Source organism: Mauremys mutica, chromosome 2 (genome assembly GCF_020497125.1).
Source record: "Mauremys mutica isolate MM-2020 ecotype Southern chromosome 2, ASM2049712v1, whole genome shotgun sequence".
Lineage (NCBI taxonomy): Eukaryota > Metazoa > Chordata > Testudines > Geoemydidae > Mauremys > Mauremys mutica.
The window spans coordinates 253,350,815-253,378,692 of NC_059073.1; the positions used below are offsets into that span (position 1 = coordinate 253,350,815).

The 27,878-nt window shown below is 41.5% G+C and overlaps 1 protein-coding gene across 2 annotated transcripts; it reads left to right on the plus strand.

The window, feature by feature from the left end:
• The first annotated feature begins 4,790 nt into the window (after positions 1-4,790).
• SRI (sorcin) lies at positions 4,791-25,394 on the plus strand. 2 transcript variants are annotated; one of them, XM_045003921.1, is made up of 9 exons: positions 4,791-4,939; positions 10,449-10,532; positions 14,588-14,657; positions 17,259-17,300; positions 19,165-19,208; positions 23,045-23,192; positions 23,385-23,498; positions 24,478-24,536; positions 25,090-25,394. In XM_045003921.1, exons 1-9 carry the CDS (start codon positions 4,889-4,891, stop codon positions 25,114-25,116), a joined length of 639 nt encoding a protein of 212 aa, XP_044859856.1. In that variant the 5' UTR covers positions 4,791-4,888; the 3' UTR covers positions 25,117-25,394. The 2 variants fall into 2 exon arrangements, with proteins under 2 accessions (XP_044859856.1, XP_044859857.1); XM_045003922.1 differs by lacking the exon at positions 17,259-17,300 and having other exon boundaries at positions 4,794-4,939.
• Positions 25,395-27,878: the final 2,484 nt, after the last annotated feature.

Sequence of the window (27,878 nt, forward strand, 5' to 3'; positions counted from 1 at the left end):
TTATTGGCTATTCTGGGCGAGTCTATTTCCAGGGCTGCTGGAACAATTTGTATAGTGGGGGGTGCTGAGTGCCATTGAACCAAACTGTAAACCCTGTATATGATGGAAACCACTTCAAGCCAGGAGATGCTGCCGCACTCCTGCCACCCCTAGTTCAGCACTTATGTCGATTTCCCTCTCTTTTTTTCATAAAAAGAAATCAAAATGTCTCATTTTCATTCCTCATCAGAACAGAAACAAATGTCAAAACCTCAAATTTTTGTATGAAAAGGAAGTCTTGTTTTGCCTCCAGTCCTAACTGCAAATTCCTGCTAAAGTTCTTTGCATCCCAAATGCCCATGTAAATGCAGCAGCATGTATTATTATGTTCCAATGGTATAGACTTAATTCACTATAGCAAGACCAAAATTCTCAAAAGCAGCCTTTGATTTTGGGTGTCCAGTTTGAAAGTCCTTATATATTTAATTGCTAAGCACACACAGCTTTCATTGACTTCAAATGGTGTTTTGGATGCACTTCTGCAAAAACAAATCATTTGTTTTTTCAGAACAAACGTTCATGTTACAAGAATGAAGAGCTGGCCAATACTGCTGAATGTAAATGTATGGCTTGCTTTCATTTGGCTTTTCAGCCAATTTAGAAAGCATTCATAATTGCTCGTTGTTTCATTGCATGTTGGAATCAATAATTTTTTTTCACTGCTCTCATTTTTTTTTCTTCTGGTTTTTCCACTAACAGTTTTCCTTTCCTTATACGTATGCACTCAATGCTGTGCTGGATAGAACCCCCTTGTTAAAAATCTGATATTACACTGAAGGGAAGCTTGGAATGATGTCCTTGCCTCTGATGGGATTTACTCTCCATTTTAGATACTGCTGACTCACCCTGCTAGGAATGGCTTCTCCTTGGGCTTCAAACTTCTGAGGAACACATTTTTTACCTTTTTTGAATGGACCAAGTTGTATCAGAAATCATTGAAAAAAAATCTGCTGAAAGATACTCAAAATGCCCCCCACAAAAGTCTTCACCCACACATCTAATTATACAAGCTGAACATCGTGCTATGTTCTTGATAAATTCAGTGTAATTTTCAGGAACAGAGTATAAACATTTCCAGCAAATGCACTTAATATAATCTTGTCTGCCAAGTGGTGTTGTTGCCACTTTCCCTGCTAATGTTTGTGAGGATGTGGTTTTATTTTAATAGAAAAACAAATGAATAGATTCCCCTAGTCCCTCAGCTCCCTGAAAGAGCACTCATGTGAACATAGGGTTTATCATGGGCTATGTTTCTAGGAACCTCTTGTTAAATTATTGCCAGCACATCAGTGTAATAATTCATATTTTCGATTTAGACTTATTAGCAAACCAGCCAAATCTATATTCTTGTTTCATATCCCACTATGTTGCCATCTTCTGAAAATTAAGCCTGAAGAAGGAAAAGATTGTCAGGAATTTTCATTGCTGCTCATCATTGAGACTGCAAACAAGGGTGATAATTGGGATGGTGTTTCTTGAAATCTTGTCACTATGAATATTATATTGGCAACAGTGTTTTTGTATGCCAAAACTCTTCCAATGATTCTTCAGTATTATCACAAGCCAAGACTTTCTTTGATTATTTAGTATTGTTACATAACTAATGCTCATTCTCCAAAGTGATCAATGTATCTTGTTATATGAGCTAGCAGATTAAAAGTGTATATGTCTTGTTGTGAGATCATAGAATTATAGGGATGTCGGACCAACAGGGACCCCGAGAAGACATCGAGTCCAGCTTCTTGTACTATGGCAGGACAAAGTAACCTAGACCATCCCTGACAGGTGTTTGTCCAAACTGTTCTTTAAAACCTTCAATTACAGGTATTCTCTCTTTGAAGCTTGTTCTAGACCTTAATTACCCCTATAGTTACAAAGTTTTTCCTAATAGCTAACCTAAATCTCCCTTGCTGCAGATAAAGCCTAATACTTCTTGTCCTACCTTCAGTGGATATGGAGAACAATTGATCACTTTCCTCTTTATATCAGACCTTTCATTAACATTTGGAGACTATTATAAGATCTCCCCTCTGTCTTCTTTTCTCAAGACTAAAGATGCCTGGTTTTTTTTAACATTTCCTCAAGGTCAGATTTTCTAACTCTTATCATTTTTATTGTTCTCCTCCTAACTCTGCCCAATTTGTCCACATCTTTCCTAAAGTGTGGTGCCCAGAACTCTACCAGTGCTGAACAGACAATTACCTCCCGTGTCTTACAAACAACACTCCTGTTAATTCACCCAAAATATTAACATTTTTCACAACTGCATCACATTGTTGACTCTCATTCAGTTCGTGATCCGTGAATGCTAATGCTAATGTTAAAGATGCTAAAGAATAGAATAGCAAGGATGCTGTAAGTAAGAATAGAACACCATTGGAAGAGCTGCATAGTAAAGAAGGCATGCCAAGGTTGAATGAATGGTTGACATGAAGAAGAGCTCTGTGTGAGCTGGAAAGCTTCTCTCACCAACAGAAGTTGGTCCAATAAAAGATATCACCTCACCCACCCACCCTGTCTCTCTAATATCCTGGGACCAACATGGCTACTAAAACACTGCATATGAGGTTGAATTGACTTTTGTATCATATTTTGGGCCTTTCACCAGATCTGCCAGAACTATGTCTTGTTCTAGGCTTGACCAATAGCCCTTCAACTTTATTCTTTCCACATGACCTGGGAAAGGGGCTGTGATTCTCAGTAGTATGCATGTTAATTTTTTCTAACATATAAGCTGCCTCTAGCTTCCTCATTTAAAGTCTCTGATGTCTGGAATACCACTATTACCGCTTTTAGTCCTGTAATATTAGTCTGAATGAATTGCTGGAGAACACTGTGTAGGAAAGAATCAAACTTTAGTAGATGAGGGGACACAATAAGTATCTGGCTTTAGCAACTGGTACTGTCGGTTGCCATTTTAAATGAGGGGCCTCTTAAATGGGGAACCAGCAGCTCCCATTCAACTGTATACATTCCTTTTAAAACTGTACACTGCTTAGTACAGGTACTGTCGTCCTATGTGTTTGGAAACTGCCTGCTAATACACTGTGAACGCTACTACTGCCTAAACAGTAATTCTAACTCATCATATTACTTGATCGGTTCCCACTCCCAGCCTGATAGCAACAGGTAATAATGCCCGGCTGACCCAGCTGTGGCCATGTGTTACTGCATTGGATAGGGTAATAATCTGGTCTATTTAAATGAGTACTTATTGCCCCAAAAATCTGGAACCCATGTAGAGCAAGATGAACTCATTTCTATATTAGATTTCTTGTTTTCATGGAAAATTATTATGAACAGGGGGAGTATTTGCACTTTTTATTCACTGTTTTTCAGGTGTATTTTCATTATTTTTCTCAATATTATTATACATGATTAATATGTTTTATTAAGTACAGACCATGAAAGGATGACAATCAGAACTTCTCCTTCACAATACTCTGTTGTCCGTTCTCACAATATCTTGTATTTTTCTTTAAATTCCAGCTCCTGTAGTCCTATGTGAGAACCTCAGCATAGATTATTTATTTATTTATTTATTGAAAAAAATCTCTGGCCTTCATGATTTCAGAAAAAGCTCAAAATTGTCAAAGCTAAAGGGTCAGAAACAAAATAAAAACAAAACAAACAAAAAAGAATCTAAAGTATATTGTTTTCAAAGTCTTATACCACTTAAGCCAATCTCATGATTTTGAGAGTCTGGCTCATAGTTTTTGAATGCTTGTGGTTACTAGTAGTCAGTAATATGCAAACTCTGTTCAAAAATAATTTAAAATATGAGACTTTTAAAATAAAATCAATTTGGCAGCATCTCTTTCTTTTCCTTCTGAGTTTTGAGCCCTTAGGGTACATCAGTCATATTTTCAAGCCTCTCTCTTGCAACCACGCTAGAAACGTCTTTTAAAAACATGGTAGCAGAGATTCTCACATGACTCCAGGAGCTGGAGCTTTAATAAAAACACTAAGGATTATGACAATCTGGATAAAATCGCAAGAGTTGGCAACACTGCCATAGTCTAGTACAGGGGTAGGCAACCTATGGCACGGGTGCCAGAGACAGCACACAAACTGATTTTCAGTGGCACTCACACTGCCTGGGTCCTGGTCACCGATCTAACACTGCATTTTAATTTAATTTTAAATGAAGCTTCTTAACCATTTTTAAACCTTGTTTACTTTATCTACAAGAATAGTTCAGTTATATATTATAGACTTATACAAAGAAACCTGTTAAAATGTATTACTGGCACGCAAAACCTTAAATTAGAGTGAATAAATGAAGACGCCGCACCCCACGGCTGAAAGGTTGCCAACCCCTGGTCTAGCAGCAGCAGCCAATTATCACACACTCGCCCCCCCCCCCCCCCCATTCTCGTCCAGAAGGGGCAGTAAAGTTGCTTTCTAAGGCGGGTCCCACCGCCAGACTGCAGGCTGCGCTGCGCAGCGCGGTCCCACAGCCCCCTGCACAGCAGGAGGGCGCAGTGCTCCCCGAGCTGCGCCTGCGTGTGGATAAAGTTTTTATTTAAAAAAAAAAACCAACCACCCGCCTGCCCGCTGGGGCGTGGCCGGTACCATTACAGCGGAGGGGTGTTCGCTCTCTTCTGAGCGGGCCAAAGGGGATCATCTCCTACAGTGGGGGGCTAACAGAGCAACAAACCGCGCAGCTTCTCCGCGATTCGCAGTCGCTCACCCCCCGCAGGAGGGAAGGGAGAAGCGGTGCCGCAAGTAGCGCACCCGGCTCCGCCCCCCCCCCCGAGGATGGTGTGACCCGCGCGTCCCCGCCCGGCCTGTGGGGCAGCTGGCAGGGAGCGGAGGGGGAGGGGCAGCAGACAGCGGCGCGCTAGACATGGCGTATCCTGGGCACCCCGGCGCCGGCGGAGGCTACTACCAGGGCGGGGTAAGCGCGGGCCGGGGCCCTGCAGCCGGGCTGGGACGAGCCGCGCGCCCCGCTCGGGTGTCCGCGCTGCGGGGCGGGAGGCGTCCCCGGGGGCTGTGCTGGGGGAGGGGCGGCAGCGGACGCTGCGTGCGGGGGTCAGACACTCTCTGCTGGCCGGGCCCGGGTGTGTAGTCGGGAGCTCGGCTCCCCTGGCCAGCGGGGTCCGGGCTCCAGCCACAGGGCGGGCGGGGGGCACATGCCCGCGCTAAAGCTCAAGTATCCCTGCAACACCCTGCACGGCCCTGTCCCGGCTTCCGGGGAGCGCCCCCCGTCCCCTGCCTGCCAGCCCTGGGGCTGCGCGGGGGTCACGCCATCGGCACCAGAGCCCTTGCCCCCTGTCTCCCCCCAGCACTGATCTAGATGCGTTCAGGTGCAAGGCCCGGGCCCTCACACTCTCCACAAAAGCGGTAGAGTCTAGATTTTGCAGAGCCACCCAGCTTGATCTCAGCGTGTTCCCTCCCTAGTTCTAAAATGGTTCGGACTGAACTGGTTCCTAGGCCTGTTGAAAGCATTTGTGTAATCATGTAAACAGTTCTTAGATCAAAGGTAAACTGGTTGGAGTACATGAGTCTTACAAGCTTGCGGGGGTTGGGAGAAGAATGAGTCTCAGAATAGTACATTTCTATAGCAAGCCTGAGGTGCTTAATGGCTTTGTTTTCTTGTTAGGGTCAGAAGGGGATTTTTGCTGCTGCCTCTGGTGGACCAGAAGCCCATATCACAGCCCATAGTTTCGCCCTTTGCTCTTGCAATAAAAAAAGCTGCTGCCTCAGGCAACTGACTGTAAATAGACTGATCCTTTGTTAAATAAAACTAATGTAGCTAGAATCAAAGCTCTGGTTAAAATACCAGAGCTTTGATTTTAGCTAAATTAATTTTATTTAACAAAGGATAAGTATAATATGCTATTACCTCTACTGAGGATGATGGAAGAATATATCTTGAACTGGATTTGATGGAGCAGGGAGGGGATTCTAATCAAGTAGGCTGCTTTTCTGGGGTATTAGGCATCTACAGCTCTCACGGATTTCAGTGACTTCCGTTAACACCAGCACGCTGAAAAAGTCTTCACCATTTCTACAGTTCTATTATTTACAGAAATACAGGCTGTGCCATGGGACTTTTAGCGGCCTGGAGATTGCGAGGGGGCAGCCAAAGAGCCTGGCTGGCCAGACAGAAATGTTACATGGGGCTGGATCCAGCTTGTGGGCCCTATTTTGCCCACCCCTGCTCTAAAGCAAATTAATACTAATAATTTGTGGTCAGGGCCATCCTTAGGATTTATGGGGCCCTACGCAGTATTATTAAACTGGTGCCCCTATGCCCGATGGCAGCCCAAGCTCACAGCCCGGTGGGGGAAGGGGAGGAGGGACGAGACAGCAAAGGATATGAGATGCCCGGCCTGCCTCACTGTGGCGGAGTCACAGTTCCCTGCAGAGACCCCCATACGCTCTCCCTCATGCAGAATGGACATGAAGAAGGTACCTAATTAAAAGCACTAAAACTTGGGAATAAAAAATGTCAGTCACAGGTTTTTTGATATGCCCTGAAGTTTGTCAGAGTTTTAGGGTACGTCCAGACTACCCGCCGTATCAGCGGGTAGCGATCGATTTATCGGGGATCGATATATCGCGTCTCATCTAGACATGATATATCGATCACCGAATGCGCTCCCCGTCGACTCCGGAACTCCACCGGAGCAAGCGGTGGTAGTGGAGTCGACGGGGGAGTCGCGGACGTCGATTCTGTGCCGTGAGGACGGGAGGTAAGTCGGAATAAAATACTTCGACTTCAGCTATGGTATTCCCGTAGCTGAAGTTGCGTATTTTACATCGACACCCCCGCCCTAGTGTAGACCAGGCCTTATTTGCAAAAACTTCGTAGTAAGGGTGAGTCAGCTGTCCTGCTGAATACAACGTTACATATAATTGAATACATGATGCAGCTCTTCTCTGTTTTACATTTTCTTAATCAGTATTTCTAAGCTGAATTTATATTTTAAATGTACTCTTAAACCTTAAGCCAGCATTCCAGATTACTACATATTTAACTCACTGAAACAAAGACTTTATTTTAAATTAATCAGAGAGGTTTAGTGTGTTCACAACAATGTTCATTGCTTTTAGAAAAAGGGAACACTAATTTACTTTGTGTGATCTCCATAACAATAGACATGTTTATGAAATTTCACCAACTTTAAAAAAACATATTTCCAAAGATTTTAGGTATAACAAGGATTTTATGTCTTACTAAGGTACTGATTTTGTTGGAGGATTCTCTTAAAACTAGTTCATCAGATAGTCAGAATTAAAGAAAGGGAAACTCTTTGTCAACTATCTGGAAGGGAAGGACTGTTGTCACTTTAAGGGCTCTCGTTAGTGGGGAGTGGTGGGAGAGGCGGTGAAGGGATGGACAGAAAGGCCAGGAAGACTTGGAAGCATTTTTTTTTAACTATAGTATTTAAAATGTGTATTTTAGATAAGGGAGGTCTTCTGAACGATTTATTTAAAAAACTGTATGTCTGAAGATCCAAACATTTAAGGCTAAAGATGATTGTACATCTAAAAGTCTATGCAAGCATTTTTTAGAAATGTGATTTTATAATCTTCACCAGCTCACTAATAAAATATTTTTAAAGCAAATTTTAAACTAAGGTCCTGTAAACTGACATGTGCATTAATGTAATATTTACACAACAACTGTTTTTGTCAGTAAAGTCAGAAACTGAAAGTATAAAAATTTATTTGGGCATAAGCTTTCGTGGGCATCTGATGAAGTGGGTTATAGCCCATGAAAGCTTATGCCCAAATAATTTGCTAGTCTCTAAGGTGCCACAAGGACTCCTCCTTGTTTTTTCTGATACAGACTAACAGGACTACCACTCTGAAAACTGTCAGTATATACCTGGGGTTTGGCAAATGCCTGTTAAATGGCTTCATTACCCCTTGAATGGCTCTTTAACAGTTTCAATGTTGTGCTAATAGGTCTGGCAGGCTGGAGGCTTTTTCACTTTTAACTATTAGATTCCCTCCCAAGGAAGATTCACCAGGCTGCAGCAGCCATCTGTGGGAGCCTGCAGGAAGGGTCAGAACAGGGATAGGAAAACAAGGAGGGTGGACGCTAAGACCCAGTGGTGCCCCAAATTTTCAGCTGCCTATGTTGCCAATGCCTAAGGACAGCCCTGTTTGTGGTGTCATCTCAGTCATTCTTTCAACCTCAAAGCACTAGAGCAGGGGTGGGCAATCTATGGCCAGTAGGCTGTTTTAAGCTGGCCCACGAGCTCCTGCTGGGGAGCGGGATCTGAGGCTTGCCCCGTTATGGTGCTCCAGCTGGGGAGCAGGATCAGGGGCTGCTCCATGTGGCTCCCGGAAGCAGCCGCATAGCCCCACTCCAGGCAGGGCACAGGGTCAGGGGCCGCACCACACGGCTCCCAGAAGCCATGGCATGGCCCCAGTGATGAGCTGCCAAAATCTTAACAACCTGTTCCCTATAAAAAGTTCTGATTTAAGGGGGGAGGGGAGTGGGGGACGGGCCGGGGGAGAGATCCTCGTGGGGCCGGGGGCCCCTGCAGGGCCTGGGCCAATTGCCCCACTTGCTCCCTCCCCTCCCCTCTGGCCAGCCCTGGAGCTTGCAGCAGCCCCCTCCACACACACCTTGCTGGGCCATTCAAAAAGTGGCAGCAGGATGACTCCAGAGCTCAGCTGAGCTGCCCAGCTGGTGCCGGTGGCTGGCCACGCTGCAGCTGGGGGGAAGTGGGTGAAGGGCCGGGGGAGCCTCAGCCTCCCCAGCTGGGAATCCTGGGAGCAACAGGATGGTCCGGCCCACAGACCGGAGTTCTTTGCCCACCTCCTGGCCCTTTAACAACCGGTTCTCCACGGAGGTCTAATTTTAGCAACCGGTTCTTGAGAACCTGTGGGAACCTGCTCCAGCTCACCACTGCATGGCCCCCCTCCAGCTCCTATGCACTGGACTCGCCTCCGCATAGGAGCCGGAGAAGGGACATGCTGCTGCTCCCGGAAGCTGCTTGAGGTAAGCGCCACTCAGAGCCTGAGCCTCTCACCTTGCACCAACCCCCCACCCCAACCCTGATCCCCCTCCTGCCCTCCAAACCCCTTGATCCCAGCCTGGCACACCCTCCTGTACCCCAACCCCCCCCCCCAGCCAGAGCCTACACTCCTTCCCGCATTCCAACCCCCTGCCCCATCCTCCTCCCACTCTCCAAACCCCTCGATCCCAGCCCAGAGCACCCTCCTGTACGCCAAACTCATCATCCCCAACCCTAGAGTCCGCACCCCGTGCCAGAGCCCTAACCCTCGTACCCCACTCCCTGGAGCCCCCGCCTGCACCCTGAACTCCTCATTTCTGGCCCCACCTCAGAGCCTGCACCCCCAGCCAAAGCCCTCATCCCCTCCCACACCCCAACCTTGTAAGCATTCATAGCCTGCCACACAATTTCTATTCCCAGATGTGGCCCTCAGGCCAAAAAGTTTGCCCACCCCTGAACTGGAGTATAAATTTGACTCCCTAGTTTAGGCATATTTGCTATGCAACTGACAGTGCTGGTGGCTGATTCAGACCTCCTTCAGATGAAGTTAGTGGAGATTACATATGGTTTAGAGTTGAATGTGGGCAAGATAAAAACTATAGTGGTATGCAAGGATCCTGTGAAAACATGCAAGATTCTAGTGAATAACAGTCATACAGCGAGTGAGAAATTATTGCTACTTAGAAAGCATCATTACAGAAGATGGAAGATCTGATACTGAAATCAGTCCCAGAACAACAAGAGAAAGACATTCTGGAAGAATAAATATCTGAGGAGAAGGGATATAAATCTGAAGACTAGATTCTGACTCTTAAAAACCTACATTTGGTCTGTGTTGCATTACAGCTCTAAAACATGGACATTCAAACAAAGAAACTACAGTCCTTTGAATTATGTTGTTATAGAAAAATTCTGAAAATATCATGGATAGACTGTGTAACCAGTGAAAACATACTAGAGAATTGAGCAAATGCTAGTGAAAAGACAGATTGAATTTGCGGTGCGTGATGTATGTTTACAGGCACTTGAAGGGAAAGTTGATAGAGAACAATACAGAAAAAGATCTTTGATGGACAATGTGGTATCCTGCGTGGATCAAAAGGACTAGATTTGCAGAGGATCATAAAAAATGGGCTACCATGGTTGCAAACCTCCAGTAATGGAGATGCCATGTACGAATAATTTAGGCATTCTGTGCTACTATTAGATTACTGGGCTGACTCAAATGTAAGATTTTAGGTAGGCCTGCTTTACATTGTAGCAAGTATATACACCAAAGTTGTGTGCTCTCTTTTAAAGCGGTTATGTGTTTTGACAAAGTGTATATAAAAATGACACTCAGAATTGATGCTGAAATGTAAGATTACAAATATTGTAGTCAACTAAAAGCATTAATTTTATCTTAATCATCTGTTTCTTGTTTTAAAGTATGGAGCTGCTCCAGGAGGACCAGTATTCCATGGACAGACTCAAGATCCTTTGTATGGTTATTTTGCTGCAGTAGCTGGGCAGGTATGTTCCCCCCCCCCAAAAAAAAACACACCTCTATTTGGTTGAAGTTATGACATAAGACAAAATTATTCTCATTGTATTGCAACTTAAATATTGGACATCAGTATTTGCCACAGAGGTGTATGTATAGCAGAACTTCCTAGCATATTGAAACTCTGAATACTGGAAACTGTGTGAGGACAAGCTGAAGAATCAAATCAAATTGAATTAAATACTGTTCTGAGTTTATGCTGTCTCACTTTAAAACTATGCACATGGGTGGGGAGGGCCCATCACTTGTCATGTAAAAATCCAACTAGAAATGTCAGCTGCATGGATGGCCTCAATAGGAGCCAGGAGAGGTTAGCAAGAGTTAGGTCATTATGTAAGGGGATGACTTCACTAGATGTGGGAACATGGGAGTACCAGAACCTGGTGGCATGAACTACCTGGAGTGGCTCGCTCGATAGAGCGAACAGAGTATAGGAGAAGTGTGCATTTTTATTTTTTTTTAAGATATTTGCATCTTAATTTTTCTATGCCTGGTTTTGACTACTTATTTATGACTAAGAATATGGTTCTAATTTTGTATTTTCCACGTCTTTAAAACTTTTATATATTCCTGTAAGTAAGAATTTCTAATCCATTTTAAACAGTAAACAACTTGTCTGTCTGATTGTTGGTTTATTTGCAAAAGCCCATTAATGCAGTTTCACGGGTGTAATTGTGGAAGTCAAGATATTCAGAGTTAAGGATCCCAGAGTACCCTTGGTCTCTCCTCCCTTTTCACTGTTCTCTTTCAATAACTGACTTCTTACAACCTACACAACACTTAAAGTGTAATAGTTTAAAAAATACACAGCTATTGAATCAATGCATTCTGGCAGCAAAAAAGACAAATGAGGATATTAGAACAAACCACATGAAGGTAGTCAAATGAGTACATATGTAAGGATTCTGCTTATTTGTGAGGAATCTGGTTCTTCACTGAAATAAAGTAGAGACCTTTAGAAATGTTTCTTACTGAGCTAAAGAAGAATCTGTTATCTACCTGTAGTGGTCCTTTTGATGAATAATCCTGTAAGCAAAGAGTGACTGAATCGATAAAACGAACAGGACTAAAGTAGTATCACTTGGCCATCCATGAAAATACTTAACAGGCCAAACCCACCTAACTTTTCAAGTCAAATTATTATAGAATCTCAAACTGGTTTGACCGTCCTTTTTCCACTTGCAGCCTGTTGTGACTCTCAATATATTTAGTGCAGGATGAATTTGTACGTCTGCAATATCAATTTGAGTTTTATGTTGAATTTATACTGGAAATTATCTTAAGGGAAAACCATATGAATGCTAATATCTTAGATATTAAAAAAAAAATGAAACGACACTAACCTTTTTTTCAGAATCTCCATTCAGTGATTTGAATTTGTCTCTCTGTGGGAGCTGTTCATTTTATTACTGCTTGTCTAATGTAAAGTTGGACTGTTGAGGTTTTTTTATGTAGGACTTGCCTTATAGCTCAGTTTCCAATTTCCATTCTTTCAGTTCTCCTTCACATCTTCAAGTTGTCAAGATATTGGCTTCTTCTTTTGATTCTTAATTTAAAGAATTTTAGAACGTGATTGACCACTTAAACTGATTTGATGTAATTGAATTTCTTATACTGGAGTTTCCCTATGGTTCTACCACACCTGTATTATAATAGTAGTGTATATAGTTCACTGTCTATAAAGCTGGCCTGAAGACCAAAGATACTAGAAATTGGGGAGCAGTGTATTTAATTGGTCAAAAGGTACAATTGCCTTCTGTCAGGCCTTGTACGATGTCAGCTAGAATAAAATCCACTTATTTACAGGACATATTCAGAGGAGTATATCTGGAGTTGCTAGATAAGCATGTTTTTCCCCCCACTAGTCTCTTCTGGAAGTACTATAGTTATAAATTTGAGGACTGGTATCCCTTCTTTCTCGGATAATGTTATCTGGATGTCATCTATAGTCAGCAGTTTATCATTCTTTCAGGCTTAAATTAGATATGTACTAGATATAGAAACTCCCAGGAAAATGCTGGGGAAAATTAGATAGGCTTCAAATATAAAACAACTCATGTTTTAGTACTTAATGCTTCTGGAATCAGTCAAGTCTATTTGCATCTAAAAAACATTGAATCTTAGAACGAGGTTAAATTGCACTTTAGAACTTTTTATGAACTTTAATCGTGGGTGTGAGGAATGTGACATGCAATTCCAACTCCACTTTTGACAGCTTATTGCTTTACCTGACTTGGCAGTTGTTCATAATCTCTAATTGGCCTTGAAAGGGATGCTTTGGAAGGAAATCGTATTCCTAATTGTGCAGATAGGTATTTTTTCTGTTTTATTCCTTTAAAATATTTTACTTTCTGCTTTAATTTGCTCTTAACAATTCACTGTTCCAAACCAACTTTTTTTTAACTGTCAATCTAATGTCTATCTTGGGAAGTGGGGATGTATGTGCTCTGATATAGTTTACTTTGTTTTGTAGAGTCCTGTTATAGAAACTAGAATGCAAATCTTTAAACCAGGACTGCCTATGTTGTCCTCAACAAGCTCATTGCACTTTTAGTTCTATATTATGGTAACAACTAATCTTATCTCATGCTTCAGGAGTAAGGAAGGAGTCGTGTCCCCCCCCCCCCCCCCCATGCACATTTGTATTCTTGGGAATGTCTTTCTCCTTCCTCTGAAGTATCAGATTGAACATAACTAGAGATGGGATACCAGTTTGGGTGGAGTGGTGCTCTGAGGTGGTACAGAGAATCCTCTAATGCCTTGCTAATGTCTTGCTCATATGTTCAGGGTCAAACTGATTGCTGGATTTGGGGTTGAGAAGAAATTTTCCCTCAACTCAGATCAGCTAGGACCTTGCTGGTTTTTTTCACTTCCGCAGCATGGGGCATGGATTTCCTGGTAGGATCATCTGGACTTGTTTCACCCAATAAATTCCCTGCTGTCGCAGGGGCATTGATGGCATGTCAGTATTTCCTGTTCTCTGCCTATGGCATGCAACAGTTCAGTTTTCTGACGATTAAAGTGCTTTAGTTTAACTGAGGTCATTGGGCACAACAGAGGTATTTGGGTGATATTTAAATAGCCTATGATATACAAGAGGTCAGACTAGATCAGGGGTGGGCAAACTTTTTGGGGCGAGGGCCACATCTGGGTGAGGAAATTGTATGCAGGGCCGGGGCAGGGCGGGTGGAGTGCGGGATGTGGAGGAAGGGGCTCAGGACAAGGGATTGGGGCAGAGAAGGGGTGCAGAGTGTAAGAGGGGGCTCAGGGAAGGGGGTTGGGGTACAGGAGGGGTACAGAGTGCAGGATGGGGCTCAGGGCAGGGAGTTGGGGCACAGGGTGCAGGAGGGAGCTCAGGGCAGGTGGTTGGAATGCACAGGAGTGCAGAAAGGGGCTCAGGGCAGGGAGTTGGGTGCAGGAGGGGTGCGAGGTACAGGCAGAGGGCTTAGGGCAGGAAGTTGGGGGGCGGGGGGCAGGAGGGGTTTGAGCTCCAGCCCGGTGCCGCTTACCTAAAGTGGCTCCGGGGTGGCAGTGGCGCACACCAGGGCCGGGGCAGGCTCCCTGCATGCCTGCCCTGTCCCCACGCCACTCCAGGAAGTGCTGCAGCCCCTGGGGGGGGGGGGGGGAACAGAGGGCTCTACGTGCGCACATGGAGCCCTTTGCCTCCCGGCCCGGGGGCTGCTTCTGAGAGCAGCGCCGGGCCCGCAGCACCACCAGGGGTAATCCCGCGGGCCGGATCCAAAGCCCTGAAGGGCCGGATCCGGCCCGCGGGCCATAGTTTGCCCATCCCTGGACTAGATGATCTAGTGGTCCATGCTGGTCTTAAACTCTATGAATCAACAAATAAAATAAATTTGGAGTGAATTTAAATTAAATTGAAATTAGTATGCTAGGTAAAGCCAGGTTTTTTTTATAAGGTTCCATGCATAGGTTTATCAGTGAACGTGGATCTTGATGTGAAAGTTTATTGACATTTAATGATGAAAAGCTAACTTTTCCAAGCCTACTTTTCTGTTTTCAAAAGGATGGACAAATAGATGCTGATGAGCTGCAGAGATGTCTGACCCAGTCGGGCATAGCAGGAGGGTATAAACGTAAGTTGACAATTTAAATAAAAGTATATTTGATTCATATTAGACAATCATTAGTTGTACTGTCTGCATAGTTAAGTTCACATGGTAAGAAGTACTTACATTTCTTTTTGAAAGTAGTCTAACTGCTTCCAAACGTTCCACTCTGGAGTCATATGCACTATGCTGCAAGAACTTAGTCATAGGGAGTAGTTGGCCCAGAGAACACTTCTTTAGAGAAAGATTTTAGTTTTGCCTTCTCCTTTCCTACTGGCTCATCTGAAACTGCTAATGTATCACCAAATTTATTTTGTGTTATCAGTTAGGCTAGCAGGTACATTACTATTAGATAATTTTAGGGCTGTTAATTGCCGTTATCTCACATGATTAACTTAAAAAAAATCACAAATTGCATTTTTAGTTGCACTGTTAAAAAGAATACCAATTGAAATTTATTAAATATTTTGGATTATTTTCTACATTTTCAAATATATTGTATTCTGTGTTGTGATTGAAATAAAAAAGTGTACAAAAACAAAACAATGTAAAACTTCAGAGCCTACAAATCCACTCAGTCCTCCTCCTTGTTCAGCCAATTGCTAAGACAAACAAGTTTGTTTACATTTACAAGAGATAATGCTGCACTCTGAGAATCATAGAAGATTAAGGTTGGAAGAGACCTTAGGTGGTCATCTAACCCCAACTAACTCATCCCAGCCCGGGCTTTATCGAGCCAGCCCTTTAAAACCTCTAAGGATGGTGATTCCACCACCTCCCTAGGTAACCCATTCCAGTGCTTTACCACCCTCCTAGTGAAATAGTTTTTCCTTATATCCAACCAAGACCTTCCCTGCTGCAACTTGAGACCATTACCTTATTCTGTCATCTGCCGCCACTGAGAACAGCCTAGCTCCATCCTCTTTGGAACCCACCTTCAGGTAGTTAAAGGTTACTATCAAATCCCCCCCTCTTCTCTTTTGCAGACTAAATAAGCCCAGTTTCTTCAGCCTCTCCTCATAAGTCATATGCCCCAGCCCGCTAATTGTTTTCATTGTCCTCCACTGGGCTCTCTCCAATTTGTCCATATCCTTTCTGTAGTGGGGGGCCCAAAACTGGATGCCGTACTCCAGATGTGGCCTCACCAGTTCCAAATACAGGGGAATAATCACTTCCCTCGATCTGCTGGCAACAGTCCTACTTTTGTAGCTGACATTGCAAAGTATTTACTTGCCAGATACACTAAACATTCGTTTGCCCCTTTGTGCTTCGGCCACCATTCCAGAGGACGTTTCCATGCTGATGACGCTCGATTTAAAAAAAAAAAAAAAATTAATTAAATTTGTGACTGAAATCCTTGAAGGAGAATTGTATGCTCTGTTTTACCCGCATTCTGCCATATATTTCATGTTGTAGCAGTCTTGGATGACCCAGCACATGTGGTTCATTTTAAGAATGCTTTCACTGCAGATTTGACAAAATGCAAAGATGGTACCAATATGAAATTTCTAAAGATAGCTACAGCACTCGACCCAAGATTTAAGAATCTCAAGTACCTTCCAAAAATCTGATTGGGACAGGGTGTGGAGTGTGCTTTCAGAAGTCTTAAAAGAGCAACACTGTGATGCCGAAACTACAGAAACCGAACCACCAATAAAGAAAAATCAACCTTCTACTAGTGGCATCTGACTCAGATATGAAAATGAACATGCATAGGTCCACGCTGCTTTGGATTGTTATCGAATAGAACCAGTCATCAGCATGGACGCATGTCCCCTGGAATGGTGGTTGAAGCATGAAGGGATATATGAATCTTTAGCACATCTGGCACGAAAATATCTTGAGATGCTGGCTACGACAGTGCCATGAGAATGCCTGTTCTCGCTTTCAGGAGACATTGTAAACAAGAAGCGGGCAGCATTATCTCCTGCAAATGTAAACAGACTTGTTTGTCTGAGCAATTGGCTGAACAAGAAGTAGGACTAAGTGGATGTGCAGGCTCTAAAATTTTACATTGTTTTATTTTTGAATGCAGTTTATTTTGTACATGTCTACATTTGTAAGTCCAACTTTCATGATAGAGATTGCACTACTTTACTTGTATTAGGTGAATTGCAAAATATTACTATTGTTTTTTTACAGGGCAAATAATTGTAATCAAATCAATATAAAGTGAGCACTGTACACTTTCAATTCTGTGTTGTAACTGAAATCAGTATATTTGAAAATGTAGAAAACATCCAAAAATATCTAAATAAATGGTATTTTATTGTTTAACAATGCAGTTAATCACAATTAATTTTTTTAATCGCTTGACAGCCCTAAATTTTGTGAATATGATATTCCAATGTACAATTAAGATTTATGTTGGACCAGGTGTTGTGCATACCCAGATTCAATATCCTTCCACAGAGTCCATTAGGAACCAGCATAAAAGGTCCCCTTGGAACAGGCCCTTTTATTGAGAAGGTCTGAGTTCTCTTTTCATCCCTAGGCCCATGGCTCCTTGAGTGTGTTTAGTACTAGATTTCCAGAGGATCAGTTCAAGGACTTTTTGATACAGTTTCTCTAATTAGTCTGTCACAGAATTCAGGGGCTTAAGTATCTTGTTGATTTTTCACTCTACAGTATTTGGCTGTCTAGGAGATATCTGTCTGTTTCAGATGTTGGGTAAGTTTTAACTCAGAACAGCCACTCTCCAGAAATTAATGCTTAGAATTCTAAATTCTAAATGGTAGTATGTAAAAGAGTTCATGTTTCAGAAGTGGTCTTTCTGCAACTCAGTGGCAACATCTATTTGACTAGATATTCATCTCTCTAAAATCTCCAGTGAAGGAGTTTTACACCTAATCCTGTCATCAGCTGTTTGAGTAACACAGGTTTTATTGATTACTACATCAAACAGATGAATGTGATGACCTAGGACGTAACCTTTTTTAATATTGATCTTGTCTGCATGACACTCTTCGTACAAAGATAATAGAGGGCTTATACAGCAGAAGCTGACATACCTTCAGTTGAGTTGAGCCCCGTGTGTTTACTTAAGCATATTTAGTAGGTGTAGGGCTGCCAGTTTTGTTGGATGTGTTCCTGGAGGTTACATTGCATGACATAATCTTTAATTAAAGATTGATCTTTAATTCTTGGAGACTCCAGGACAGTCCTGGAGGGTTCACAACTCTGAGTAGGTGGTTACAATGAGAACTTCTGTAGAATATCCCAAAATTATATTTTAATTTTTTATCCCGAGCGGTAAAGAAATCTGGAGTGAAGGCTATAACTCAGACTACAAATCTGGGTTGATGCTCTTTAGACACTACAGACAGAAAGTAGTGAGGTTAAATTTAGACTTTCCTAATTTTAAAGTTCATGCAACTGACTTTTGAAATTGAAAACAAATGCACAGATATTTTAATGTGAAGCTGTGTTCTGAAAAGGTACTATAAAAGTAGCATAGAGTGATTCCATGTTTTCCTCTCAGTGAGTCCAACTCTAACTTGTACAGTTACAAATAAAGATTTTTCTTGCTGCCTGGTTTGGAAATTTAACTTGGGATCTGAAAGTCAAGCCTCCCATCCTTCCCCCCTCCCCTCCAACTGCTTGCATCATCACCAGTAATGAAGATTGTGTGGGCCAAATTCTCCCCTCCTTTACACCTATGCAGCCCCATTTCTCTTAGAAAATAAATCCTAAATGAAGTACCAAGTTTTCTTAACTAATCTGACATGCAGCAAGACTAATAAGATTAGTGTGGATTCTCAAGCAAGCAGTTAGAATTCTGAATCCACCAAGAACAGATCTGTTTTGTAAGAATGTGCCATTTTTCACAAAAAGTCACTTTGCAGAGTTGACACACATTCATGGTGTCTAAAGCCTTGTACTTACAGTAACAAGACAACTTAAAGCGCAGTTAGAGGCTAGTGATCAGACTGCAAGAAAACTGCTCTGTGTCAAGCTTTTGAGAAGTTAAAAATAAACTAGTTCGATAACATTTATAAAATATTAAAATATACAGTGTTAACACATTTAGGAAAGTGACACCTGCATGCATCTATTGATGTTCACCAAAGAATGCGATGAGTAGACTTGATGATCCAAGTACCTGGTATATGGTATCCACAAAGTTACATTTGTATTGTGAGTGGAGCTGAATTGCTCAGGCCACCAGTAATGGTCTAGATGTGAAACATTCTGTATTCCAACAGTTTGACTCCAGTCTAGGCTGTCCTGATCAGACTGCCCATTTTGATGTAGCCAAAAGCTTACATGAGTTGAGATTGACTAAAATTTATCTAATTTGTAATTTGAGACTGGATTCCAAAAATAACAGGCTAAAATAATAACCTCTAGCACCACCCACCGCAGAATAGAAGGTCTTTTCTTTATTGGAATCAGAGTGAGATTGCTAATTGCAAGATTGCAGCTTTCCAGTGGGAGTGATGTCTTATTTCCTGTACATATTATGAAACCAAACTGAGAAATCAGTAATTCATATTTACTGCTACTAATCTATTTTTCCCCCTCATTTAAACAGCTTTCAACCTAGAGACGTGCAGACTCATGGTTTCTATGCTGGATGTATCCTTTGTCTTGTGTGTACTATATAAATATTACAAAAGGAAACTGCTAAAAGAACATTAAGGTTGCAAAATCAGGCATTTCTATATTAAGAAATACCAGAATTAATTTGCACAGGCAATCTTAATTCTGCCCCTTGTAATACTTTCTTCTACAGGACCCCATCTCATTAAGTGCACAGAATGGACCTGCTCTGGGAAGGAATCGAGGCTTATGTATTGAAGCAGGCTTATTGTCTGCAGGATGCTGCCTTATTGGTTGCAGAAGGTGGACAGTGTGTAGTGAGTGAGCTAGGGGATTGCAGGAAGAGAGAGTGGTGTCATGGTAAAGACACTTGAATGCTGCCCTGGAGAAATGAATTCTATCCTTTTGTCTGTACCACAGAGTTCTTCTGTGTTGGGCATGTTGCTTTAAACCATCTCTTCTCAGATGGTCACTAATCATGGGTTACTCATTTTCTGGCTGCCCAAATTGATACCCAGAGGATCATAGAATCATAGAATCTCAGGGTTGGAAGGGACCTCAGGAGGTCATCTAGTCCAACGCCCTGCTCAAAGCAGGACCAAACCCAACATGAATTTGCTAAAGTGCTGAACACTCTCAGATGCAAAAGTAGTCAAGGGAAACTGCTTTGAACATATGAAGTGCTAAATAATGTTAAGTACACTGAAAAATCAGGTCATGGATGTCTCAGATTGGGCATCCAAAATTAGTGGATACTTTTGACCTTAATCTCTTTGCCTCAGTTCCCCACCTGTAAAATGAGCATATCACTGCCCCTAACTTCACAGGGCTGTTGGGAGGATACATTAACTTTAGTGAATCACTCCGATACTGTAGTAATGAGTGCCATAGAAAAGCTCATGAGGATAATATTGTATTCAGAGCAGGTTTAGATAGTTTACAGTAAACAAGGCATGAAGCAACACTGAACAATGAGGAGAAAACAAAATATTGAATAGCTGCTCATTAAGGGTATAGTCTACACTGCAGTTAAAAGCCTGCAGCTGGCCTGTGGGTCTCAGGCTAATTGGCTGTTTAATTGCAGTGTAGATGTTGGTGCCTGGACTCTGGGACCCTATGATGGTGGAGGGTCCCAGAGCTCGGGCTTCAGCCCGAATGTCTACACCATGGTTAAACAGCTCCTTAGCCCTATGAGCCTGAATCAGCTGGCACAGGTCAGTCACAGGTGTCTAACTGCAGTGCAGACATGCTCTAAGTGAGCACAGTTTAGCCTGGGTATTGAGTGAGGCAAGGGTAACTTTATTCTGGTATTTCCTAATTTGAGTGCTTGACTTCACAACCTTCATAATGTTCTTTTAATGTAATTTGTGCATGCTTTTCTAGGAACTTAAAAGAACAAATTGAAAATAGAAATTCCATCATGTGGTAATATGGGTGAAAGACTCAAAGAGTAGTTGTCAGTGGTTTGCTGTCAAACCAGGAGGGCGTGTCTAATGGAGTCCCACAGGGGCCAGTACTATTCAATATTTTCATTAGTTACTTGCATATAGTTATATAATTTGCAAATGAGACCAGGGTGGGAAGGGTTGCAAGCACTTCGGAGGAGAGGATTAGAATTCAAAATGACCTTAAGTTGGAGAATTGGTCTGAAATCAAGATGAAATTCAGTAATGACAAGTGCAAAGTACTATACTTAGGAAAGGTTAAAAAAAATTGGGCACGTTTAGTCTTGAGAAAAGACGATGGAGTGGGAGGAGGAACCTGGTATAAATAATCTAGTATGTTAAGGGAAGGGCTGTTATAAAGAGGATGGTAATAAATTGTTCTCTGTGTCTATTGAATGTAGGACAAGTAGTAGTGGGATTAATCTGCAGCAAGGGAAATTTAGGTTAGCTATTAGGAAAAACTTTCAAGCTATAAGGGTAGTTAAGCTCTGGAATAAGCTTCCAATGGAGGTTGTGGAAGCCCCATAATTGGATAACTTATTCTTGAAATGTTAGCTGCTATAAAGTCTAAGATGTCTCTATTCAACTTGTGTGAACTGTGATTTTTTTCCCATGTTTTGGGCAGTTTTTCGACGGGGATGCCAAAAGACACATTTCTGACACAAAGGCTATGCACCTGCCAGATTTCAAGTCCCTATTTCAAAGCATGGAGACATTAAAGCTGTTCAAAGAAATGTCTGTCATAATTGTTATAATGGACAAAATGATGTATTTTTCCCTAGGCTCATTTTCAGAAATGACTGAAATTCTCCAGGCTTTTGTTCTGGAAAATTTCAGACCAAATGGTTAAAGATTGGCAAAGTTATAAGTAACTGAAAACAGCATGTTATACTGGAAAGGGTCAGGCAATCTTAATATGTGGTGCTATCAGGCCTGCCTATAACTGCATTAATGTGAAAGCTCTGGCTTGAAGTGCTCTTATAAACACATTGGTTAACCTTTAGGCAAAATGAGTTGCTAGTTATTTGTTGTTAAGTAGAAAATCTCCATGGAAGAGAATCCAAGGTAGTATAGCTCTAACACACAACTGGAATTGGGAGGATTAGCTACAGTAGAACCCCTATTTTATGAACATCAATTTTATGAATGATGGGTTATATTAATCTTTTTTTTTCTTGCTGGCCAAGTCCTTTTTCTGCCACAGAATGTGACTTCAGTCCTTTAGCTAGCATTCAAGTGGCTACATATGTTTGACAAGACTAGGGTTTGGAGGCAAAGAGATGCAGTTCTCTCTCTCTCAAAAAAAAAACAAAAAAACCCACAACCAAGCATACTGTATACATTTGTTATGAACAGTTAACTTATGCATTATACCTATGTAATTCTGAGATGTTTGATATTATGAACTGAATACCCAATAGATAAGAGGGGTTCTACTGTGTTCATTTATAAAATTTCTTTGCACTGATGTAACTAATTGGTACTCGCTGCACTGATAGATCACTTGATATTTAGCATACAGATAGCTGATTTTTGTGACTGACAGAATATTCCTTCATTTTCTAAGTCAAAATGCCAAAGGAACGAGAAGGGAAAAAATACAAGAGGAGGGTTGGTTTCTTTTGTACACTATTGGAACTATAACTAATATTCCAAATGCTTTGCTGCAAGACATTATCAGAAATAAAATAAGAGGCGTTAGGACTTGTAGGCTCGCCCCTAACAAAATATTTAGATGATGAACTCCCCTATGGTTCTCTGGTCCTCTACCTTTATAGTCTGTACAGATACAAAAATTTGGATCTGTAGCCACAATAATTAATTCTATATTTATCCATACCCACATCACCGTCTCACTGTTAAAGCCCTGCGCAGATAAAATTTGGATCCACATGCAGTCCGCAAAGATGATAAACAATACAACCGCATTTGTGGATATAAAGCAAATATCCACAGATTTGCAGGGCTCTAACTTTCTTATTTTACTCTTTGTGCATGACATGCAAAACAAATCTCTTATTTTTAGGCTATCAAATACTAGTATATGCACAAGCCTTTATTTTATTGCTGGCTTTTCCGATGTTTGGACAAAGCTACAGCTGCACACTAATGATGAAAATGCATGGAAGCAGTACAGCACCAGAGAGGTGATGCTGTATTTCTTTTTCAGATGGATGGAGTACCACCTTTGGCTTTCTGATTGCTGACTTTTAGCCAAAAGTATTCTGTCTGCCTGAGCTCTTGGATAGTTCTGTGCTCTAGAAGAGGGTAACACTAGCACAATGAAAAAAAAAAATTAAAGATACCCTTTGTTTCCCAAACTTAAGTAAATGAATTTCAATCTTGCATGACTAAATATAGATCCTAATTGAGGAATATTTAGCACTTGCTTGGAAATTAAACAGTTTTTCCTTAGCCATGGTTCAGAGGGATATGTCTGGTACATTGGGATTCAATGAATTTAAAGAGCTCTGGGCTGTGTTGAACGGGTGGAGACAACACTTCATAAGTTTTGACAGTGACAGAAGTGGTACAGTGGATCCTCAAGAGCTGCAGAAAGCCTTGACAACTATGGGTGAATTGTGAAACTTCCCTATTACTGGCTGTTGAAATTTCCCCTGCTTCTAATATCATGACATTGACTTGGTGGGATTTCCCAACATAACTTAATGTTTTGCATTAACTGGCACAGAACAAATCTTCCCATAAAGAAGAACTCTGTAACTTGGTTGTCATTTCACTATTTTTCCTGACTTTTTTTAATTAGGATTTAGGTTGAGCCCACAGGCAGTGACTGCAGTTGCAAAACGATACAGCACCCATGGGAAGATTACATTTGACGATTACATTGCCTGCTGTGTAAAACTCAGAGCTCTCACTGGTATGTTAGAGAGAAGCATCTGGTAATGCATTTTTATTTTATGAAATCAGGTTAATCTAAGGTATCTCAAAACCTTAACCTCTTAATCCCAGGAGTTGACTCTTCCTACAGCAGATTAGCCATTTTCAGGCAGAGCTGATACCGTATATTATTTACTGAAGTTCTCCCACTTGGCTTAATCACTTCAGGGAAACCAACTTTTATACCACATCACATAACCATAGCAGTTATAAAGATTGTTTTGTTAGCCAGACCAGAAGTCTCTTCAACTATTCATTATCATAAAAGTGTGTGGAAAAATTCCAAACTGTCGCTTTGAAAGACTGAGGTTAAGAACCTAAGGAATTACCATCTTGGGAGTTTCAACAGTAGCATGAGTCTCTTCCTGTCTGAGCTCATCAATTGTCTCCCCACCTCTTTCATTATTTCTGCTATTTTCTGTTTGTTCTCGTGTCATTCTCCCCCTTAACTTCTTGCTGTCACCCTTTCTCCAAAACCCTCTCCATTGCTCTCTTCAGCTCTTCTCTCCCATCTTGCTCTTGTCATATAAGAAAGCTGCTCATAATGCTTCCGCCAGTAGCGAATCGTGCACTTATAAGAGGGCCACAGCCTACTCTGCTGAACCAGTGTTCACAGTAGAAGGTGTAGAGTGTTAATTATTTGATGGCATCAGAGCTCTTCTGCATTAGCAAGAGACCTATTAATCCTCACAAAACCAGTCTCCAGGTCTTTGCTGAGAAGAAAAACTGACCTTTGGACAAACTGGCACGTGAAAACCTTGTGCCAACTGAGCAGAGCTTATAAGCAGCAATTTTAAGTAGACTACAGGATTTTTTTTGTTCTCTTTGCAAATGCAGCTTAGTAATAAAGGAGGGGTCAGTTTTAACCAGAAGGATAGCATCTAAATACTCAATGTATTGATAAAATACAGTGCTTCCATTGATTCCAGTAATACACAATTCTTTATATATTTTTGCAGACAGTTTTCGAAGAAGGGATACAGCCCAGCAGGGTGTTGTGAATTTCCAGTATGATGATGTAAGTGCACCTCAGACATTTGTTTACTCCAACCTAGCTAAAATTGTAATGAAAGAAAAAGTACTTAGGACTGGAGCCAAAAAATCATTACACTAAAGACTATTACAATTGGCACCTTATTTACTATTGTAGCAGAGAGCCCAAGGATAGAATAGGCATTGAGAAAGTTGTCTCTTCCCATCTGCTCTTCCCCCCTGACCAATTGTGGAGGGAAAAAACATGGTGGTGCATGCTCGTCACTCTTCCCTCAGAGACAGTAGGTGTTATAGATCTTCAAAATATCATGTGCTTTCTTGCCTGGGATCCAGATATACCTAGGTTTCCGTTTCACTCCTCTGGGTTGGCTTGGCCTCCCCTCAGTGAAGCTCTCATGCCCTTGTAAGCTTTTTTAAGCTTACCCTCATGTCCCTTGGAGGGGGAGTCTGATCTGGTAGCCCCCTTGGGCGTGGCTCCCTGAGTATATGTGGAGAGCATTTCAAGCAACGTGGGGAGGAGAGGGAGGTTATTCATGTTCCGCTGTGCTTGGCTAATATGGATGCCTGTTTTCTTTCAGTTCATACAGTGTGTTATGAGCATCTAATTGAAGAGGAAGGAAGATGTGGATGGGCATGATTAACATTCCACTTTGTGTTTTGCTTTGCACCTAAAGTGATCATGGCTATGTATTGGTATTTGCATATTTTATAAAGATACTGCTTTATATGTGATTTTTTTTAGTTTTGATAAATACAGATGAACAGAAAGGTGTTTCAAAAACGAAATACCAGCTCTCATCCTTAATTTTATGTTTTTTTTTAATTTTGCATACACTTGTAAATCACCTTTTATGTATAACTTAAATGATTATGTAAAACTTAAGGCTTTCTGTCGTGTTTACTTTCCCCTCTCATGAGCTACTAAAAACATTCATCAGAGTGGAGCTTGTCTTATTTCTTGTCCTACATAGTAGCATGGAGCCATGGTGGTGGTTTTGTTCCATGACAATACTGCATCGAAGAGTCAACACAATAGGGTGATGATCATGATAGAAAGCAAGATGGAAAATTGGGAAACTAAGGTTAATCTGTAACCTGAGTTCTTCACGATGGACTCGGCCCATTTTGCCATGGATGGCAAGTTGCACATCCCTGTGCAGAGGCCATTCGAAGAACTTTTTCCCATCAGGTGATCTTGTAGTGGGCTGCTCTCATTGCCTTAAGAAAACTAACTGTTCAGTTTGTGCCACTTGAAAATAATATTGCTTTATATCTTCTATACATACATGCAGTTATTCACAGAATTAGGTTTATATTTCCCATAACTACCTTCAACTCCCACTTTTGCAAGCAAAAATACTTCAGCTTATGGAGGCTTAAATTCATATTTTCTAGCTTAAAGGGCTCTTTACCTTAAAGGAAACGTAGGCCTTCTTTAAATGCCAAATAACCCAAAAGGCACAAACCCACTTTGTATAAAATTCTTTGCAGCCCAAGGAGACTCCCATCTCCTCAGTCACCTACCTAAGTGTTGGTGCTTTCCAGCAGCTCCTCTGGCTGGCTCCATAGTTCGCCTGGCTTATTTTACTTTTCTTTTTATTAAAACTGCTGTTACTCTAATTAGTAGTAAACTAACTTATTTTTGTGTTCAAAAGGGTTGATATGAAACAGTTTGATGCTTTTAACAAGAAAATAAAATAGCCTGGAAAAATTATTCCAAGCTAACACAAGGATATTGAACAGCTGCTTCTCTAGTTTTTAGTGAGTGCTTATCTAATGTTCTTGTTAAAAGTGCTAAACTTCCATTAACAAGAAAGTAAGATGTTTCACTGAGTAAAAGCTGTTAACTCAAAATCAAACCATTTTGATTAGTTAAAAAAAACTAAACTGAAGGTTTTTTTTCAGAATGCCTATTCTGAAAAATGTTGAAATGTCCACTTTTCCATCTAAACCTGAACAATTTTTCTTCAAAATTTTAGAGTTCCCACCAACCCTAAAGAAGCAAACAAGCCAAAACCCGCTCTTTAGCCAAGAATATAGTTTGTTTTTATGCTACCAGAAAGAAACTTAACTTTTCCTGCCAAAGGAGATAATATACTTTTTTCCTTTCTGCTTAAAATATTTAACATCTTAAAAGCAAGCTCTGTTTAAATACATTTGACATGATCATAACAAGTACTCTTTATGTAATGCTGTTGTTCACAATGTGTTAGGTCTGTGTTTATCAAACACTGGGAACCAGAACTTTAGTCTTCCACATTATTATAAAGGAGCACTTTTTAAATCCATGTACCTTAGGCCAACAGATTCCATATAGGAGCTCTATGTTGGTGGTAAAAACCTGGAAAAGTGATCCAGTTGCATCCCATCCACTAGCATAGAGGCAGAATTCAAGGCCAAAAGGGACCATCAGATCTAGTGTGACCTCCTGTGTATCACAGTGTCAGCACCACCTCACCGCCACCCACACACTAAACACAGCAACTGAAAGTAGACCAAAGTATTGCAGCCCACAGGAGACTAAATTATTCCTGAGAACAGGAAATGCTGTACCCACATAATGAGGACTGTGACTGTGATTCCTTCCCTCCCCCCAGTCACTGCCAATCTGACCTGCTGATCAGTTAGAGCCTGAGTATAGAAGCAAGAACTTGTCAGCCCTGCACCAGAGAAAGAGACTGCTTGATGCCATCTCAGAGCCCTGGCCCACATCTGTGGCCATTTTTGATGCTTTTAGAGGAAAAAGATTTAAAAACAAAAAAAAACTAGAGTACATTGTGGGGAAAATCTCTTCCTGATCCCTTCTGGCTGACCAGCTGAAAACCTGAAGTATGAGCTTGTAACACCATAAGATATAAACCAAAAGTGAGCCTCAGGACTGCTGCTGACCCATCCCATCACATGCAACCCAATCATACAATTGCACTCATCAATGTGTCCTCTCAAGAACTGTGTCAGAATTTAAGTCCCCTGATGGTTTAAAAACTGTTTTCTAATTTCTACCCTGAATTTGTTTGTGGACATTTTAAACCTATTTGGCTTTGTGACAATGTTGTTCCTTTACTTGAATAGCTCTTCACCCTCTCTGATACTTACTCCCTGATAAATTTATAGAGTGCAATCAAATAATCATATCCCCTCTTTTTTTTTTTAATTGGCTAAACTAAACAAGCCAAGCTTTTGTTTTGGTAAGACAGGCCCTCCATTCACCTGATTATCCTAATAGCTCTTCTCTGCAGCTGTTCCAGTTTAAATTAATCTTTCTTAAACATGGGTGACCAAAATTGTACAAGTATTCCAGATGAGGTCTTTATGAGTGCCTTGTACAATGGCATTAATACTTCCCAGTGTCTTCTGGAAATGCCTC